This window comes from Triturus cristatus, chromosome 12 (genome assembly GCF_964204655.1).
Source record: "Triturus cristatus chromosome 12, aTriCri1.1, whole genome shotgun sequence".
Lineage (NCBI taxonomy): Eukaryota > Metazoa > Chordata > Amphibia > Caudata > Salamandridae > Triturus > Triturus cristatus.
The window spans coordinates 519,932,649-519,954,144 of NC_140595.1; the positions used below are offsets into that span (position 1 = coordinate 519,932,649).

General features: G+C 42.9%; 1 protein-coding gene across 1 annotated transcript in view; it reads left to right on the forward strand.

Annotated features, from left to right (window-relative positions):
- HEATR3 (HEAT repeat containing 3) overlaps positions 1 to 20,744 on the forward strand; it is a 302,330-nt gene extending 281,586 nt beyond the window's left edge. Inside the window, exons 14-15 of the mRNA XM_085637313.1 lie at positions 19,329 to 19,505; positions 20,407 to 20,744. Coding sequence (XP_085493439.1) covers positions 19,329 to 19,505; positions 20,407 to 20,520 — 291 coding nt within the window. The 3' untranslated portion in view covers positions 20,521 to 20,744. The remainder of the gene's footprint in view (positions 1 to 19,328; positions 19,506 to 20,406) is intronic.
- Positions 20,745 to 21,496: the final 752 nt, after the last annotated feature.

A 21,496-nucleotide genomic window follows, 5' to 3' on the forward strand; every position in this document is an offset into this window, starting at 1 on the left:
TGCTCCAAGAATGCTTCAAACATCCCAATCTGCCCATGTGCAGCTAAGTGGATTAAGGAGTTCTTTCAGGCATTGGCCCTCAAGTAAGGGGAAATCAGCAGCACCTCTGTTTAACAAGGAAGGTTATCTGATGTGCTAAAATAACCAATCATTATCCCCCTGCTTAAAAAAAACCATCGGCAGACCAGATTCCCATTTTCCATTTCAGACCAGTCTCCAATCTGTCGTTATCAGCAGTTTCATTGGAAAATGAAATCCCCAAACAACTTCAAGATTACTTGTATTCTAACAACCTACTATTTAATCACCGGTTGGGCTTCAGGACAAGAAGAGGCATGGAGGAAGCATTGATAATTATACATAAATTTCTCAACAGCCCTGGACAGCGTTCAAATACAAGCATGGATTCTCCTAGGTATCTCAGTGCCTAAGACACACTGAACCATCACACATGTATTCAATTGAAAGATTGAAAAGGCATGTCACCCTTCCATTTACTTGGGGAAAAAATGTGGGTCAACTTTCTGTACTATCAGGAAGTGGGAATTATTTTCAACAAGGATATGTATTTTGACCATCAGATAAACTCTGTGGTTAAGAATGCCCATTACCAACTTCCCATGCTGTGTAAAATCAGATGTGCTCTCTTGTCTTGTCGAACTTGCAAGTGCACACATCCCCCAAAAAACTGGGTTCGTGCGACTGTAGCAATGCAGACCTGTAAAGGTTTGAGATTCAAAAATAACAAAGGTTTGAAAGCAAGGAGCCAGAATCTGCCTTGACTGCAAAACATTCAAACCAACCTCACCAGATGCTCCCAGTACAATACAGGAGTAAGTTCAGAATACTTTGTTTTCTATATAAGACCATATATTGGAAGACGGTGCTGATTGAGGGCGGCAGTCTTTACACAGTCTTTGTAGACCTTCGTGCCGCCTTCGATCTGGTACCCAGAGATAAGTTATGGTCGGTGTTAACAAAGATGGGGGTCCCCAGGGATATTCTCTCAATTTTGAGAAGGTTGCATCAGGGGAATTATGCAAGAGTAAGATGTGGAAGGGATGGAACACTGTCTGATGCTTTCCCGGTCGATAGGGGGGTTAGGCAGGGTTGTGTCCTCGCCCCGACTCTCTTTTGTCTATTCGTTAACGGGGTCGTAGATCACCTTTGCACCCTGAACGATATTGATGCCCCTAAGTTGGACGGCAGCAGGGTTCCCGCAATTATGTTTGCGGATGATACCCTGCTGCTCTCCAAATCCCCCATGGGACTCCAACGGGTTTTGAATGGCTTTGTAGATTTCTGCGAGGAGCGTGGGTTGGAGATCAATGCTGCTAAAACTAAATTTATGATCTTCAACCCACCCCCGACCACACGATCGTCGCCCAGTATAGGATCCTCTAGGCTGGAGAGGGTTTTTACCTTTGAATATCTGGTTATAGTTATTAACGAACGCATGACCTGGGAGCCACACAAACTAAGAGCGAATATGAAACTGACCCAGTCTGTGGGTGGCATTGCCAGGATGACAAAGGGCCTTACATACAGACCCATAGGCCCACGTATACAAATATATAAGGTCCAGGCCCGGGGGGGCCATTACTTATGGTGCAGAAATCTGGGGACATACGCCTGTGCAGAAGCTTCAGGTAACCGAGAACACTTTTCTCAGGCAGCTGGCAGCTTTACCGGCCAGTTCTCCTCTTCTGCCACTCAGATTAGATCTGGGCTTAAGACCGCTTTCAGAGGAGTTGGCCTTAAAACCCCTAACCCTATGGTGTAAAATATGGTCGTCCCCAGAACTTTCCAAATATAGAGCAGAGCTGCAAGAGATTTTGCGCCTCCGTAACAACATACAAATACCATGGTTAAGTTACATAAAGCTTACCTGTGAGACACTGGGTAGACCTTACTTGTGGTATGATCCAGAGGTTACATGCACCAGGGATTCCCGCAAACTTATCACGAAGGTATTTCGTTAACACCACTTACAAGGTGCTATAAGGACAGCGAGGGAGTGCTCCCATATTGCCCACTTCTTGGCTTTTAAAGATTTTTACCACTTAGAGTCAACTTATAATGATATGGGTCCCACTCTCACAAGAAAGCTTTACATGCAATGGCGCTATAACACTCTCCCTCTGAGGGCATACACTGCCCTGTGGTCTCACTCAGCACACACGGCCCTTTGCCCCCTTTGCAAGCAGACACAAGAGACAGACCTGCATGTTTTATTCTTCTGTCCGGTGTACAGCAGAGCAAGGAAGTATTGGCTCTGCCCATTACTTAGAAACATGGGTTTCAAACAACACCTCCCAGCTTTTAGAATACTTAAATCTGACATCTCGCCCCCAATTGCCTTTGCTGTTGCCAAGTTTTTAATGTCTATGTGGTTTACATGCTCACGTCTTCTTAAAACCATATCAAGCAATGACGTTGTACTGAGTTAATATTTTTATCACAACTGTGTAATGTTTTAATACTGCTATGTTTTTATTGTACTATGATGCTTTCTTTTATGGTCTTAACGACCGAAATAAAGATATTTGATGATGATGATAAGACCAAACATAAATCTGCTGCCTGTTCTCTCGAGCCATTGACTACACCGCACCAACAAACTAGGAATCTTAGCTTTCCTAATCAATTCATTCTGGCAGTGCCAAAAAAACTGAAATTTGTAAGTAAATCACAAAAATGTTTAGGCCCATTCCTTTGGAATACCTATCTTACGTGCACTGAGAAATCTAGAAGGCCACTGCAGATTCACGAAAGGTATGAAAACCGTCCTGTTCACAGAAGCATTTAGCCCATTATGTTGCTGTAAGGCCACCATGTACAGGCTGTCACTTTTCATGTTCAAAGATTTTGGCATAGCATAATTGAGTTGAATAAACTCACTTCCTTTCATTTAATATTATTTAAACTATCTTCCCTGGCATTTTCCTTCTCTGCTCTCCCATACTTCTACTCACTATGCTCTCAAGTGTTCAGCTTGGTGGCATGTAAGTGTGTTATAAAACTCCTAAATACATTTTGTTGCGATCCATAGGATTTGTGAGTAAATTAGTGGTCATTATACCATCTATTTGACTAACCCTCCATCCCATGAATTGTGTTTAAATGTAAGTAGCGGGATGCCTTCTATTCACCTCTTCGATATTAATCAGCAATTTCTTTCTAGATTTAGCCCACAATAAAAATGTCATTAATGTATCTCAAATATAATTTTAACACGGATATCCAGATAAGGTATATTCATGCTCGTATTTGAACATAAAAATATTTGTATACATGGGTGCTTCGAATCCCAAGGATATTTCTGAGTTGAAAGAAATTTTAAAAATATGAGGTGTGTAGTGCAAGAGCTCCAGTAAAAAAACTGAAATGCTCCTCCTAGTGCATGAATCCTTAATGCCTATTTTACTGCCTCCAATCTCTCCACATGGGGGCATTAACCAGTAGAGAGAGCTGACATCCATGCTTCCTAAAATACCCTTCACAGAATCTTCTGAGGTAACTCCTCTGTGGAGTACTTCGAGCTTCCTCGTTGAGCCCCACCCTCTCCAACGCATATGATTCCTCTGGCCAGCATCATCCACACACAGCATCAACTTCCTCTCCCATGCTGACAACATGCAACTCTTACTTCTACTCTTATATCGCTCCTCAAGTGCGGGACGGCTGTAGTGTAGTTCCTATATCCCTGATGGGCTCTGCGCTTTGCAATAACATACACTATAGATTTGACATAGGACTGAGGTCAGTACGTCTCTATCGAGTATATTAAACTTAATTACTTGTGTGTGCCAGCTAACTCAGAGGTCACTAGAAACTTCTCGAATATGCAAGAAGGGATTAGTCACTGACAACCGCATAAACATGACAACTTTGTTTCCTTTTAGAATCGGAACATTCTCAGAATCGTGGAAACAATAGATAACAGTTCCACTCAGTCAATCGTGCATGCTTTGTTTCTACAGAGTTGCACAGAAATAGAGACAGTGCGTTTTCAAAGGGTTTATTGAACAGTCTTATTTCTCATGCAAGAGATATGAATGCGAAGTACAATATGTACAAGGTTAGCAGTAAGATAAAATAATACTGCAATAGCATGGTTTGTAGCTATGACATATATTAATCAAAATACATACATAAATAACATAAGCTAAAATGTGATACTCATCTGATGCTTCTAAATTGTTCTACCCCAGTGTACCTAACCTAAGTTCAGTACGAGGTTTGAAGTAGGTGCCATTTCGAAAGTACAGCTAGCTATATTTTAGTTTAGCCAAGAGTTGCCAAACGTTTCTCTAAGTTCTAGTCAGCTCCATACCTTAGAATGAGAGGGGTTGTAATCTCTTTTCTGGACTCGATAGTCTAACCCCCCGCAAGGGAAGTCAGACAGCAGTGGAGCTGGATTCTCTGCGAGGAGGATGGCAGCGTCAGGTCAGTGCATCAGGCTGGAACTCGATCTCCTTCCGAACTTGCCGAGGCGAACCGCGTAGTCTGGGTTGGATCGAATCCTCCGGGAACCGCAATTTGCCAGGGCAAGTGCTGGTGTATTTATACCTTGACGGTGTCTAGGAATGCCAGTATTGACGTAAAAGTCAGGCAGAGGAACGTCATGAATGAACCCCTAAGGAATAGATGTTCATGCATACTTAATGAGTTCTTGGAGAAATCAATATTCAAGCTGAGGGAAATTCCTAAAGGCTTAAGGGTCTAGTTTTCCAAGAATTCGTTGTGACGTGGATGGACTGATGTAGGTGGCCATGCCTGTATTTGGTTTGTACGGACAATGTCTAAGGAAGGGCCGCATTTCTATGTCCAAATAAGGGCAATGTGAATTGTACCTATATAAGGGCATAAATCGAGAAACCTATATACGGAATCTAAATCTGCACACAACACCCACTCCAGTTTCGTTTGAACGACGTTACTAAATCCTAAACATTCTAACATATCTTAAAACAGAGTATCTCATGGGTTTGCTAAAATAAGCTAAAAACATATCTAAAACATATGTCCTAAAAATACATTACAAAACCATTGCTATGCATAAAGTGTTGTACATATTAAAGGCAATGTTCCATTCTAAGCATAGGATCACATTGGAATGCTAAATGAATTAACCAAAATATGTACATGTGATGAAATGGCTCGTAAATACAGAAGAAAAAGGGGCCGAAACCATTTCATATCCAGTTACACAAGTCAAATTGTTATTCATGACAAGGTGGCATACTGTCCCTGGAAGTGTTATCAAAGAATTCTGTTCTCTATGAATAGTTCTACTATAAGCAGATCACTGTGCCAAAAACGAAAAATAAATTTTGGGACCGGGGAAAAAAAATATGTAATCATAGGAACAGTTCCCAAGTCAGTATCGCGTTTGAAAAAGAATGAAGGCCAAATTCAGAGTCTCTCCGGAACACTGTGCTTGAATCAAAAGTCAGTGTGTGGGGATGGAGAAAACATAACATTTTCTAATCCTGTAGACAACAAGTCGTTTACCGTTGTGGGTGAGAGTTGGAATACCTCGTGTAGAAGATCAACAGCAAATAGATGCGAACTATCGCCTTCAGCATGGGAAGCATCAGCAATGTCCGGATTGGATGTTACCTGCGCGCCTGGTGTTTCCTCTCGTACCTCAGCAGTAGCATGTTGCGTCTGTGAGATCTCAATGAATGCCGCCATCAGGATTGGTAGCCGCTGAGGACAATACATAGCATGGGCCAGTATCGGCTCCAGCAGAGTATCAATATCCGTAGGCATGACTGATGGGAGTGTCAGACAAATGTCCAGCACCCATTCTTCACCGCATAGAACAGGTAAGATGCAATCTTGCCAGATTGGTCAGAATGACAGAAACCAAGTGGTGTTTAATTCTCATAGATGAGGTAAACCCAGAATTTGTACAATGCGCTCACTACACTTCATCTCCAATAGAGTTCTTTCCATGTTGAACTGGGTTGGTGATTTGGCTTGCCATATCGTAGCAGTAGGAGCAAAAATAGTATCCCTGCAACGAGTGCTAAAAAGAGCGGCATTCCGCCAAACAGAGTGCACGAAGTTTGGAAAAATTCAGAGGACTGCTTGAAAAGGTGCTAACAGTCCTGCACACACGTTCTTAAATACATGTACAATACCGCTCGTATCAGACATGTTTAAGATATGACCTAACATTTCTGAGAAATGCACAGGGCAGTTTGTATACAAAAGGGTATGTATCTCTGCAGAAGTCCTTGCGACTTGGAGATCATAGGTTTCTTTGGCAGAGGTCAAAGGCACAGTTTTTTTGTAAAGGAATGGCTTTCATCCTGCTTAGAGTATCAACTCTTATAGAAGAGATATTCAGTGAAGGCCATAAAGGCGACTCCCTGACTATGTCTATTTGGGGAAACAAGACCTGCATACATCATGTGATCCTGGATGTAACCGTTACTAGATATGGGATACCTGGCAGCATGCCACAGCAGCTGTGATCATTCAACATAATGTAACTCCCATTTGAAAGTTGACCTAAGATTGGATTAATCACTGCTGCCGGTGAACCGTGCAGGTAGCAGGATAAGTTTGTAGTGGAACCGTCACAGGCCCCGTGTAAGTTAATACCCTGACAAAGGAGAGAACCGCTTAGTGCGTATTCAATTTTCACCGCTAAGAAATACTTCACGTCCCCCACTCCCAACATCTGTGTGTGTAAGGTAAATCCCAGGATGTCTTGATGTATTCTTTTCCCAACCTATCATATTTGCCTGCTGGTATATGTTTTAGGTAATACTGAAAATGGAAAGTCGTAACAGGTAGAGTAATCTTACCATGTATGGTCCACTCAGTAGCTGGTTTTTCTGCCACTGTGAATGGTAATTTCTCCAGTTTTTCAATGCTCAGCACCGTATAGTCTGCTCCCCTTTGTATCAGTTTGATCCGTCTATCAGTGAGATTGAATTCTGCAAACAGTGACGTAGTATTGATTAAACGCCAAGGCACATAGCCAGAACGCAGGTTTTGAAGCATCCAGCCTAATAGCATGATAGAACGTAGTTGTGACTGACCATGTTGCAACATGACCAAGTCTTGTTCCATGATGTCTGTGACAGAGGATACAATGCTGTCCAAAGAATATATCCTGGCCGACAGAGTCGTTAACCTATTGTCTTCTACAGAGAGAGATTTCTCTAAATTAATACGATCAATTTCTCGTATTTGTTCTGCAGTCTCTGCTTGGGTGACCTTCCATGCTTCGGTATAAGCAGCGTAGATACCGGCATATATGAAACGTTTTTGACGCGGTTTTCTTGGTCCTAGCAAGAATTCCCTAAGGTCTGCGCCTTCTAGAAAGTAAAGTTAAGTGTTGTTTTACATCCTCTAGTGTAGCTTTATGTAGCCAATCAAGGCAAAGTTTCCCTACACTGTAAGTTGTTACTACCCCCGGATGCTGTCTTTGGACATAACGTGCGTCTGGCCAATGAAAGGTAAAACCTTGTGTTTTGTTCAGGAATCTATCTTGACAGTTGTTTGTGTCTAAGGGCCAGAGCAGCCACTTTTTCCATTCAGAATCTGATCTGTTATTATTCAAAATAGTATGTATGTCGACCTCCCCCTGTGTAGTGCTTTCACTTGTAGGTGCAGGTATAGACGGAGTGTTCATGTCTTTTATCTTGGCTATTCCAAGGCATGATGTTTGCTGGACAGTGTCGTTCAAAAACATAATTTGCTCAGGGATGATACAGGCTCTAAACAAAGCTTCTATTCCCTGTACTTGCCAATCTTTAGTACCCCAGACAGTTTGTGTCTCAATGTTGTCTTTCCAAAAGTCGTAACCCTGTCTAGACAGTTGGGCAATAAAGGCTGTAGAATAAATCTGTTTGGTATTCGTTAACATATTTTTCATTCCTGTCTTGTTGACATTCTTAAAGTAAAGTGTCTCTGCATTCGAGATATTAAACCCTGAAAAATATGGAAATTTCGTTGCAAATGTTTTCGAGCTGCAGTTTGGTAGCGTAGGACAATGTTCCCATTGGTTATACATAAATACATTTCTAGGTGTTGCAGATTTATGCAAGAAATGATGACCATAGTGGTTATAACAATACAGTTGTTCATAGTCTGATGAACCTTGTAAATATTCATTATTAGTGAATGCAGTGGACATCTCTAGATCAGACATCATATTATTAAGTCTCGAAGTCCCAATCACCAGAAAAAGTACTGGAGGTAATAAAGTCACTTGATGAAATTTTAAATAAATGTGAAATCTTCAAAAGCTCAGATGGGCCAAAAATGTCATATTCGGTTTTGTCCCAAACTATACCATCCGGTATAGGAATCGCTGTGATGTTCACTGCTGACAAGTCTCTTGCTTCACGATGGGATGATTTGTGTGGCTGGAGAAGTAATTTCACTCTTTTACTTGCTGTGTCCATTTGAATAGATCTTCCATTAATCCGCATACCCATAGTTATTACCAGAGCTAACCAAAGTAGAAAGAAGAATATTCCCAAAACAATCCATACTTCAATCCATGGTGAAACCAGATACGTTTTTTCCAGTAGATGAAAAGTCTGTTGCTTGTTCTTTGAAAGTTCTTTGTACTGGCGTCGTTTTAGGCTCGCTGGGATCCTCAGAAAACGTATCAAAGTTGACGAAATAGCCAGAAGCAGTTCTGTCAATGGTTGGAATTGCATCCGTATTTGATGAAATTGCTGGAACCAGTTGATCACTTGTTACTTCGTTGTAAACAGGTGTATCTGGACGAACTGTTATTTGGGTCTCAAGAGGTACAAAGTTCATAGCATTCTTGCTTAGTCCTCTGTTTCTTACTGTGGAATCTTCAAAGGTGATGTTGCAGACATTGTACCGGGGTTTTTTTCTTTTTTTTTTTTGCTTTCAGTCTCAGTTTGAACCTCTTGGATTGTAGCTAGAGTGTGTCTGCTACATTGGCGGAGTCCACTTGGCCTACTGTTCATTATCGGCTACATAGTGTGGTTTGATCAGGTCGATGGACACAAATCTTTTCTCCTTTTTACCAGCAAGGGGCGGCAAAAGTACTGTTCTTGATCCGTGGATTGCTAGGACAGGTACTGGTTGTCTGTATGAAGGACCAAATTCCCTCTTATCTGCGATCTTTTCTCTGACTAGATCCCCAAGCTTTGGGATCCAGACAGGCCTTGCTGGGACGGCCGGATTTTTCTCAGTAGTGGTTGGCTTCAGGACCACGTTGCTTTGTGACGTTCTTAGTTCATTTAAGTCCTGTAAAACAGCAAAATGATCTTTGATTTCAAATTGTTTGTTTTCCACCCCTGTGCCGTTCATATCTAAGTCAGGAACCAACATTCGAGACCCCAACAGGACCTCATATGGAGTGACACCCCCTAGAGAACTTCTTGGCAAGTTGTTTATTGCGCGCTGGACCCCATATAAATGCTTGACCCACCCATCACCCGAACCTAATACCCTAGCTTTTATAGATTGCTTTATGTCCCGTTTTTTTCTTTGGACAGCAGAATTTCCCTCAGGATGGAATGTAGAAGAATACTGCAATGCTACGCCCAGACTGACCATGGCTTCTTTGTAAGCCCTAGAGCTAAACGCAGGACCCAGATCACAATGTAGTGTGCCTATTGCGTATGTGCCGATAAAGACTCTCAAATCTTTTATACCAGTTCGAGCTTCAGCCGAGTGCTGAGGCCACATCCATAGGAACCTATAGCACGAATCCACTGCATCCATGATATATTTATTGTTCCCATCCCTTTGTAAGGGACCGCAGTGGTCCAGGTAAACACAAGCTAATGGTTTATCTGAAATTAACAGGGGCGTCTGCGCAGGACGTTTCACAGTAGAGACTTTAATCTTTTGGCATATCTTACAGTCCAAAACACTATTTCTAGTCTGTTTCCTAATGCCGGGCCACTAGTACCTTTGTTTTAATAATGCTACAGTGGCTGAAACACCTGCATAGGCAGAGGCGAGCCCTTCATGTGCTGCTAGGATTAGCCCCAGTCTATGTTCCATGTTTGGAATTACTCTATCCCCCAATCCAGGGATTCAAGCAAATGGCACGCCATGCGTATCAATTATATAGGAGTGGAAACTTTTTAGGTAGTGCAGCACCGCTGCCTTTGCTTGGTGCATTGACAGCCAGCGTTATTTCGCTGTCTATTTTAGTTTTTGAACAAGTGATTGCAGCTACGGAAGCCGCTTGCACAGCCCCTTTCGCGGCTTCATCAGCCAATGAATTCCCTTCAACGTGAACGCCATCACGTTGGTGACTCTGCATGTGTATCACGTGAGTGTTCTGTAGTCCGTTTTGCAACTGAACTACTTGTTCCCAAAGCAATTTGTGCTTGATTGTGCCACCTTTTGCATCTTTGAAACCATTTTGAATCCAATTCTGTAAATATTCATTGTAAGATTGAACACAGTAAAAAGAATCGCACACTATTGTAGTTCAGCTCGCTGAGCTGTACAATCTCCTAGAGCAGGGGTACTCGTAGTACGGTCCGCGGGCCACCAGCGGCCCGGCAAGCCTTTCTTGGCGGCCCGCGGACCTTGCAGACATTGTACCGGGGTTTTTTTTTTTTTTTGCTTTCAGTGTCAGCAAACACATACTCTGCTCTGTGGGGGCTGGGCGATGCAAGTGATAGTCCGAGTGGAGCTGCTGTGCGCTAAGAGGTGAAATACAACAAAGCCTCGTTATGCAAATTGTCTCTTAAAGACCTGTGAAGTACTCATGTGGGACTGTGTGTGTGCCCTGGAAGGGAAGCTGCCTCAGCTGCCACATAAGCGGAGGGGGGCGGGGTGGGGGGGGTAGAGGTGACAAAGAATGACAAGAGAACAGCAGGGTGTGAGAGTCTGGTAAGGGGACAGAGGGTGACCGAGGGCAGTAGGGAGAGACAGACAGAGACTAACAGAAACAGGGACAGACAGAGACAGATAGGCAGAGACCGGGAAAGACAGATAGAGGCAGAGACAGACAGAGAGGCAAAGAGACAGACAGAGAGGGAGACGGGAGAGGGAGGGAGACGGGAGAGGGAGGGAGACGGAGGGAGACGGAGGATGGAGGGAGACGGAGGATGGAGGGAGACGGAGGATGGAGGGAGACGGAGGATGGAGGGAGACGGAGGATGGAGGGAGACGGAGGAGGGAGGGAGACGGAGGAGGGAGGGAGACGGAGGAGGGAGGGAGACGGAGGAGGGAGGGAGACGGAGGAGGGAGGGAGACAGAGAGGGAGACGGAGGGAGGGAGGGAGGGAGGGAGGGAGATAGAGAAAGGGAGAGAGATATGTGTATGCCGGGTCCGGTGGCTCAGTGGACGAAGGCGTCCGCTGCAGGGACCTGTGTTCCACCTCACGGTCACAGTTTTTTTTTTTGTTGCTCTAGCCCCGCCCCCTCCCCCAATGACCCCGCCCCCAAGGTGCGGCTCTCGGCCAAAAAACACACTGTAAATTTGGACCCCAAGAGAAAGTTTGTGATTACCCCTGTCCTAGAGATTGGGTTTTTGTGACCATTGGCCTGGATTTGCCATTTCGCATGCGACCTTTAACGATAGCACACGCTGCACTGTAAGCTTGTTTACTCCCTGTAGCGGGCTGTGCAGATCAGTCAGTATAAATTATAAATTCGTACTGGTCAAGAGGGAGAATTTCAGTAGGCAGAGGACATTCGTGTTCATATTGCTTGAATGCTTGTGTTTTTAAATATGGATCAAAAACGTATTCAACATCAGGTGCAGCAAGAGAATTAACCATTTGTATCCATCTCGGATGTAAAGCTTTTGCATTTGAAATGCTAGCCTTTGTAACTGCCTCTAGGGCTGGTACAGGAGTCACAACCATAATGCGTTTCCCCTGTGCTAGGGCTCTTTCTTTTGCTACAGCGGTTTGAACTGCTGTCAGAATTTTTTCTGTAGAAGTGAATCTCATTACTGCTTGTGTATATAAGTGGGATTTGTATGCAATTGGAACACTTTCACCTTTGTTAAAAGTTAAGTAGGTGAATCCGCATTGACCCGGAATGATTCGGATCACTAAGTTGCGTAGATTTACACGTGTTTGCAAGTATTTCGTTGCTAACATGTCTGTTTGGAGTGAACGCAAAATTTCAGTGTGTTTTTGTGTCCAATGTGTGATTTTAAAATCAGGTTTGATTAATTCGTAGAGAGGTTTAACCCTTTCTGCGTAATTTAAAAGGTAAGTTCTTCCAAAATTCAGGAAACCTAGAATCGATTGTACATTTTTCAGCGTTTTTGGCGGTTGGAGCAGCACACACTTTTCTAAAAAGTTGGCTGTCAGGCTTTTGCCTTCACTTGATAGTTCATATCCTAGAAACAGGACATTGAGGTGGGACATTCTTTACTTTTTAAAGTTTAATTTGTAACCCTCTGAGGCGAAGCCTAATATTATGGTGCTCACCCTGTTCAAGTGCCTATCCAGGTCATCGTCTGTCAGATATATATCATCGACATATGACAATACCTCGTCATCATACGTTTGTAGTAACTCTGTTACCCTTGCTGAGAATAACCCCAGGCTGTTTTTGAATCCCTGGGGCAGTCGACGCTGAGTCCCCATTATTGAGAAAGCGGTCAAATATCTGCTTTCTGGTGCAATATTTTGACAAAAGAAACCATTTGAAATGTCTAATGTGGTTTTATATTTTTTTACGCACAATGTTATTCATTAATGCTGTACCATGTGCATTTTGCACTGCAAATGTTTTACAACAAGAATTTAAGTGCCTGTAATCCAAAACTAGACGATATGTATTGTCTGGTTTGAAGACCGGAAACAAAGGATTGTTCATTGATGTGGTGCATGTTTCAATCCACCCCTGATATTCAAATTGATCTAAAATCTCCCTGACCTGTTTTTTAACTTCTTGCTTAACTGGGTACTGCCTTTGTGCAGTCGGTTGATTTTTTTTTTTTTACTGGATTTTATGGTGAGGTGAGTCCTCATCCCATCCTACATGATTTTTATACAGTGCTGGGGCTTGGTCTACTGCCCATTTCCTGGCTAATGTATATTTTAAATGAACTGGGACATGGTTTGAGAAGGCAGGCATAATGTCCTCGCCATGTGGGTACTTCCTGACAAACTCTGGTGGCCAGTCCTGTTCTGCTAGAACTATATAATAACCCTTTGAAAGATGCTCCCAAAAGAGTGCTTTCACTTTTCTTGGTATGTCTCCCTCCATCCGGAGTGTTATTTCATATAACCTATGTGGTGAACTAACCCTGGTGTCTACAGTCTCAACTTGTATGTCTTCATTCAAGCCCCCTGTCTCCAGAAGTCCCTTCAGGTTCTGGCGAGCTATTGTAACTTCTGCTGCACTGTCCAGCATGGTCTGGGCCCATTCTCCGTTCTTGAGTTGGGTTCTCAGTATTCTAGGCATGTCTGATCTTCAGACCTGCTACCTTTTTCTTGGAGAATTGAGGTTTTGCTTTATTTTTCTGAACGTGTTGATAGTCTTTGGACTTCACGCGTCCTTCCTTGTTTCCAGACTGTCCTCTTCTTTCGGATGTCTGTGACGATATCGGAAAGGTATGAGAGGGACCTGTATCATTATCTTGATCTGTCAGGTTTTCTCAAATTATCCCTATTCCTGAGGTTGTAACTCCTTTCAGAGGGCTCCTTCTGTGCAGGAGACCTGCCTCTGGAATGAGAACGCTTCTCTTTGGAATTCTGTTTACTATTTTCCCACTTCTTTTTAGAAGAGGTAGGAGTGTTTTTAGGAAAGACCTTATCAGGCCTTTCAGACATTTGTGGTTTTACTGGTTTCCCTCCCAGACTGTCTCTGCCTAATTCCTCATAGGATTTTTCAATTATTCTGGCTAGTTCTTGAGGTTGTTCTGTTACATCAAATTCCCTGGCGGATCGCCACTGATGCTGCTTCTCCTTTAATATTATTGCTGACACCTGGTCGAAATTTTTAAGTAACTTCATACCTGAATTCAGAGCAGGCTCTGCCCCGTATTCATTTTGAATCTGTTTCAGGACATCAGGTATTACCGCCACTGACGGAACACCATGTGTTTTTCTGTAGATAGCAGCAAAGACTGTGCCCCAAGTGGTGTAGTCTTTCAGATGTGGTGTTATCCCCATTGGTAAACAGATTGTTAGAATTCTGTGTTTTTCAAAAGGGGTAGTATTAGGAAATACTGCTTCGATTTGAGTAATTTTTTTAGCTAACCAGAATGGCATTTGTTCGCGTTTTGCGGGTAATTTACCCATGACTGAGTGTAAAGTCTGTGGAGTAATTTTTAACGTATTCACCTGATGAGGTGCTGGATTTTGAATGGTTAATGGTTGTTGGACTGTGAAAGTCCGCATGACATATTGAACGATTGGTCTATAAATCTTGTGTAACTCCTTGAGTTGAGCAAGTAAATCGACGTCTGACATAGTTTCAATGTCAGGATGAGGTGTATAGCCGGCTAAAATCGGCCATGTTGCTCCTGGTCTACCTAGTGGACTGAGCCTGGTAATGTGATTGTAATGTTTTAGGGTGCCTTTAAACCAGAGCTCATGCTCCTGGTATGTGAGTGGAATTTCAATATCCTCGAAAGGAATATATTCCTCAGGTGGTTCATCTTCTTTGTAGAAGTGAAACATGTGTTACTGGATTTGATTCTGGGAATACTATCCATGAATAGAATACCTCTGTCTGGTGAGATTCATGTGCCTCTATCACAAAAACGGCTCTACCATCTCTTGGTGTCAGACCATGTTTTAGAAGTTTTATAGTGATGGCTCTCCTTAAATTTGGTGGGATGTGTATAACACCCACCTTGTCTTCATTAAGACCTGTAAGGTCAGCCGCAGCTTGACCGTTGTTGACGATAGGATCGTCTATCTCCGACATTGTTTAATGAAAGTTGCAGAGCAAGTTTCAAGGAAACGAAGATAAGGTGCACAATATTTTGGAATACTGTATCCTTCAACGTTGAACAAAACCAAACAGCTAATACATAGGACTTTAATCCTGCTCAGCTATGGCGGATATTATCCCTACCCACTCCAGACGTCTTATGGAGTTTTATGAGTAGAGGGTCTCTGAGAAAAGCACGACTGAGTTACTTCAGTATCTAGCGTTAAATTAGTGTCTTACCAAACCGTTGGGCGCCATGTAGTGTAGTTCCTATATCCCTGATAGGCTCTGCACATCGGAATAACATACACTATAGATTTGACATAGGACTACGGTCAGTAGGTCTCTATCGATTATATTAAACTTAATTACTTGTGTGTGCCAGCTAACTCAAAGGTCACTAGACACTTCTCGAATATACAAGAAGGGATTAGTCTAGTGGTTCCCAAAGTGTGCGCCGCGGCACCCCGGTGCGCCGTGATGAGAAGATAGGAGCGCCGCGCAGGATGTGGGAGATTGCAGCCGCAGCGCAATCGTTGTAACAGACTCCGATGCAGTACCAAAGCTCAGATACCCAGCAGCATTGGAGAGGCACAGCGGGATGGCAACCCTCACACCTTCAGCCCTTGATGAGCTGGTAAGAGGTGCTTGAAGGTGACTGAGAGGGAGGGGCTGCAGCTTCCGTCGCAGGGGCATCTTTTCAGATGCAAACAGCCCTGAATGCGTCATGTCTCTGCAATTTAGAGGGGCCTCACACATTCCCTTTCTGCCCAGGGCCCCAAAAATCGTAGAACCAGCCCTGATTACATCGAGGCAGCACGTGGTTCTCTGCACAGAGCGTAATTACTGTCACTAAATTGTAAGCAAACCTCGGTTCTTCAAACATGCAGTCTATAATGTAATAAAATAAAGACATGGCAGAATCGCACCCACACTGATTAACAAAGTATGGAGGACAATCAGTTAAATCAGTTCTCTTGGAGTAGCTCCTTTAAGTACTGTACATCACAGTGGGGGATGGCAAAACTAACATTTTAGAAAGAGAGCCTGTCGTCTCGTTGTTTTGTCCAGGAGGGGGTGAGGAGCCCTACCCCACCCAGGAAGAGAGCAAGATGATACTAGAATACTGCATGGCCACCCCTGTGCCCACCCTGGTGGATCCTGTTCCCCCTCATGTGATGGCTCCTGTCCCCCCCCCCCCCCCCCCCCCAAACTTGTGATGGCTCCTGTCCCCCCCCTGTGGTGGATCCTGTCTCCGCCCTGGGTGGTTTCTGTCCCAGTCCTGGAATGGCTCCTGCAGCAAGGGTGAAGTTCTTGATGGGCCTCTTCTCAAAAAGGCTCCGCTCAAAATTAATATGAAAAGGTGAGCGAGCGAGTGAGTAAGTGAAGGGATGGGTGGATGGCTGGATGAATTAGTGAAAGGGTGAATGGATGAATGAAAGATTGAATAGATGGATAATGAGAGAAGATGGATGGATTGATGAGTAAGTGGAAGGATTGATGAGTGAGTGGAAGGATGGATGAGAGAAAAGGTAAACAGCTGGATGTATGGGTCGAAGGGTTGCTGGATGGGTAAAAGGGTGGATGGATGAGTGAAAGGATGGATGAGTAAAAGGGTGGATGATGAGTGAGTAAGTGGGAGGATGGATGAGTGAAATTATGGATGGATTGATGAATTGGCAAGGGTGAATGGATGGATGAGTGAAAGGGTGGATGTAAGGATGGATGAGTGAGTGAAAGGGAGGGTAGGTGCACAAAAGGATGAATAGATGAGTGAAGGAGTGAAAGGATAAATGGATGAGAGAAAGGATGGATGAGTGATCGGGTCAATGGATGGATTAATGATTGGATGAGTCGATGGATGGGTGGGTGGATGGATGGATGGAAGGATGGCTAAGTGAAAGGGTCGATGGAGAGAGAAAGGGAGGATGGATGGATGACTGAAAGGGTGGAAGGATGATTGACTGGGTGGATGGACGAGTAAGAGAAAGGATGGCTGGATGGGTGAAAGGGTAAATGGCTGGATGGATGAGTGAATGGATGGATGGGTAGAAGTGTGGATGGATGAGTGTACAGATGGATAGGGTGAAAGGATGGATGGATAATGGATGGATGAGTGAAAGGATGCATGAAGGGATGGATGAGTGAAATGATAGATGGAAGGATACATGATGGATAGGTATGCAAATGGTTGAATATGTTTGGATATGGCTGGGCTTACTTATATACTACTGCGCGACCTCCTCTGATGTGTCTGTAAAACTTACCTATTGTCCTGACACCTGCCTTTTAGAACTGCACCGGCAGGACCCAGCACACTTAAAACACTGGGTAGATGGGATCTGGTGAGCCATCTTGGGTTCATCAGAGCCCACCCCATGTAAACTTCTTGTAACGCCACAGAGCTCCTTGAGCCTTTCTCTAGCAATTGAGATGTACTTTATAAGATCTTTGTGATTGCAAATAAAGTTTTATGATGGTGATGGCTACACTCTGAATCCTTCATCACGTCTAGGCTTGATTCTTCATGTAGACCAGTGGTTCCCAAACTGTGCGCCGCGGCACCCCGGTGCGCCGGTAAAAAAAATGGTGGAAGCCATGGCCAACTGCCAATTAGGTCAAGGGAGCCATGGGTCAAAAAGTTTGGGAACCACTTGATTAGTCTCTGACAACTGCATAAACATGACAACTTTGTTCCCTTTTAGAATCGGAACAGTCTCAGAATCGTGGAAACAATAGATAAGTTTCACTCAGTCAATCGTGCATGCTTCGTTTCTACAGAGTTGCACAGAAATAGAGAGACGGGCGTTTCAATAAAAGGGTTTATTGAACAGTCTTATTTCTCATGCAAGAGATGAATTGCTACAATCGTAAGACAGACTGTGAAATACAATATGTACGGGGTTAGCAGTAAGAAAATACTGCAATAGCATGGTTTGTAGCTATGACATATGTTAATCAAAATACATACATAAATAACATAAGCTAAAATGTGATACTCATCTGATGCTTCTAAATTGTTCTACCCCAGTGTACCTAACCTAAGTGCAGTACGAGGTTTGAAGTAGGTGCCATTTCTAAAGTATAGCTAGCTATATTTTAGTTTAGCCAAGAGTTGCCAAAAGTTTCTCTAAGTTCTAGTCAGCTCCATATTTTAGAATGAGAGAGGTTGGAATCTGTTTTCTGGACTCGATAGTCTAACCCCCTGCAAAGGAAGTCAGCGCACTGGAGCTGGATTCTCTGCGAGGAGGATGGCAGCGTCAGGTCAGTGCATCAGGCTGGAACTCGATCTCCTTCCGAACTTGCCGTGGCGAACCGCGTAGTCTGGGTTGGATCGAATCCTCCGGGAACCGCAATTTGCCAAGGCAAGTGTTGGTATATTTATACCTTGAAGGTGTCTAGGAATGCCAGTATTGACGTAAAAGTCGGGCAGAGGAACGTCATGAATGAACCCCTAAGGAAAAGATGTTCATGCATACTTGATGAGTTCTTGGAGAAATCAATATTCAAGCTGAGGGAAGTTCTTAAAGGCTTAAGGGTCTGGTTTTCCAAGAATTTGTTGTGACGTGGATGGACGGATGTAGGTGGCCATGCCTGTATTTGGTTTGTAGGGACAATGTCTAAATAAGGGACGGATTTCTATGTCCAAATAAGGGCAATGTGAATTGTACCTATATAAGGGCATAAATCGAGAAACCTATATACAGAATCTAAATCTGCACACAACACGGCCTACCGCTCCACATCAGAGCCGCCTCTTCACTTCTTGAATTCCGTAAGAAGTTGAAAAACCAGACTTTCAATTAACTAGGCACACACACCTGCTCAGTGCCAATATACCCTCACGGTTGATAGTGTGCTTTACAAATACACATAACATAGCACATCATCACAAACCTACTGTGTGTCTTCTGCAACAGAAACCTCAGAGTCATTGGAAAGTCATTCTTGGACTACTGAATGAGCTCTGATGCTGTACTAATGACAGACTGTGAGTTATCTAATTTTGTAATACCAGTAACAATGTCTGGCTCGTGAGACCGTGCCTTAGCATAACGGAAGCTGCATTTGACAAGTGGTAGTACCAAATAAGAAATGGTGCCTACTTTTAAAAAGTACAATCTTCTGACTGCTTAGTTCCCTACCTTTACACACGTTACAGAAACTGACGGATGAAATGCTTAGGTTCTTTCACAATTTGTTTGTAAAGCTGAGCACTTAGGCTGAATGTGTCACAAAGTAATTTGCAAGTTGGACTGCGTTGAGTGACTCACTCTTACGAAACCATTTCTGGGCCAGAACTATCAGTCTGCTGAGATATATTGAATCAATGAGTAAAGCTGAATGGTTGGTAGTCCAGGCTTCTATATTCACAGACCACATGTTGATGAATGATGAGGTGACCTTTTGTTTCACAAACGCTAATGATCTAATGCCCTGTAATTACAGGCAATTGGTAATTTTCTTCTTGAGGTTGCTACCAATGACCCTTGCCTAGTTGTTTCCGGAGAGGCGCTGGACGCCATTTTTGATGTGTTTGCAGATGGGAAAGAAAGTGAAAAGGCAGCAGCTGAAATCAAACTCCTCCAAACACTAAAACGTTTTCAGCCAGTCTTCAAAATGAAGGTATGTGTTCTGTCTTGTCATACACATAGAGTTCCCAACACTTTTCAGCCCTTAACACTAGAGATCTCATTATGGTTGCTTCAGAATTCTCTGAGTTTGTAACAAAGTTACAAAGTCTGCAGGATCACAATGGGTCTCTCTTGTCTATACTGGAGATTCTGGGTGCTCCGAACAGCCAAAATCTCTGGGGGAAAATTAGCAGGGGAATCAGACCCAGAATTTCCAGTTTACCCCAGTAAGTTCCCCCTTACTCAAAGGAACCTCATTATGCAACCTGTAATCCTGTTAATGGGGCCCCAGCAATTGTTAACTCCAGGGGTGTTGAATTAACAACTCTCCCCAGTGAAGCAACCATAATTGAGGTCTTAGTTTCGTTCTTGTTAAATCTATTTTCCAATTTTAAGTTTCTTTTTTAATAAAAAAATGTACACAAAAATGCTATCATTACAGAAGCATGTTTTGTTTATATAAGATAATTCATTAAGCATTTATCTGATTAACGGCAACCCTTTAGAATTCATGAGCTTCACTGTATTTTAAATTAAAACATTTGCTTATGTTTCTGCATCTCAACCCCATAATACAAAAAGGCAAAGTTATCACAATAGTTATGGTTAGCTCTTTGAGTAAAGTACAGTTCTACATGAATACAAAGAAAGTAAGGATTGATAACCTAAAGGAAGGAATTCCCATAAAGGAAATAGAGAATAAAGTGTTCCACAGGATTTTTCAATCTGCAGAAATTAATGGACGGTAATTCGCCTCCAGCAGTTTAGAACACCTGCCACATTTTAGTATAGAAATAGATTTCAGATTATTTTCTACATGTGTCTACACCCCTTATTTATACTCTGTGGGCTTGAATAGCTCACAATACTGAGAAAATGTTTTTTCTTTACAGATGCGCAAAGAAGGTAAAGCAAAATACAGTCCAGAGCAGATGTGTGTTCTTGACAACGTGAAAATGAATTTGAGACGATTTATAGCCTACCAAGAAGTGATGGAGAAAAGATGACTGTGAATGTCATTGGACTGAAACTTTTTTTGTGTTTTCAATCACACAAATGCTGTGTGGATTTATTTCAGGCAGGTTTATTTTCATGGAATCGAGAACTAGTAGCTTTATTGGAATATTATGTTTTTATAATTAAGGTTTGTAATATAAGTGTTTGATCAGCATTCAGATAATGTTATTTTGCTTTATTAAACTGCTTGTTTGAATAAATAAATAAAAATATCTATTTGCCTGTTCAGGTTGCATCATTGACAAATTTCTAAATTCGATCTTTCATTGGCAAACCCCATCAAAGGTCTTCGGGTGTTTTACATCGGCAACATGTGTAAACCCTACGCACAAAAGTCTTTTAGCCAGCAACATTTGTACCCTTTAAGGAGTAAAGAGACAGTAAATCGCAAGAAATGGATGTTCAATAAAATATTTTGCTTCTTTGAAGAGATGATATAATAACTCACATGTACACATTGTAGAAAAATGGATTTTCTTGCTTCCCTATTAAAATATGTGGCCAAATGCGTGTTTTTTTTTTTTTTTAATTGAAGTATTTCTGATATTGCTTTTTAGGTCTCGCCTACGCAGTGCGCATGCACTGCATAGGAGACCTTTAGCCGTCATGCAGCTGTTTTTCTATGCACATACTCGTGCTTGTGGCGGCACACGCCTTGCGGGAGTGCGCAGCGGCGCGCCACAATGACGAGTATGTACTTTGAAATAGAGCAAACAGCTCCTACTTAGCGCGCGTGTGCACTCCCCCCACCCCTCCCACTTGTTAACTTTGCCTCCCAACGAAACTTAAGATACTTAACATACTGCGCTCCTTCATGTGACACGGCACTGAGAGCGTGGCCGGCTGACGGCACTTTCATTTGTAACTTTTTTTTTTTTTTAACCACAGCCGTTGCTTCCGTGTATTATATGGCTCTCTGCAGACGCACCCGCCTCACAAACCTGGTACCTCGGTGTCATCATTGTC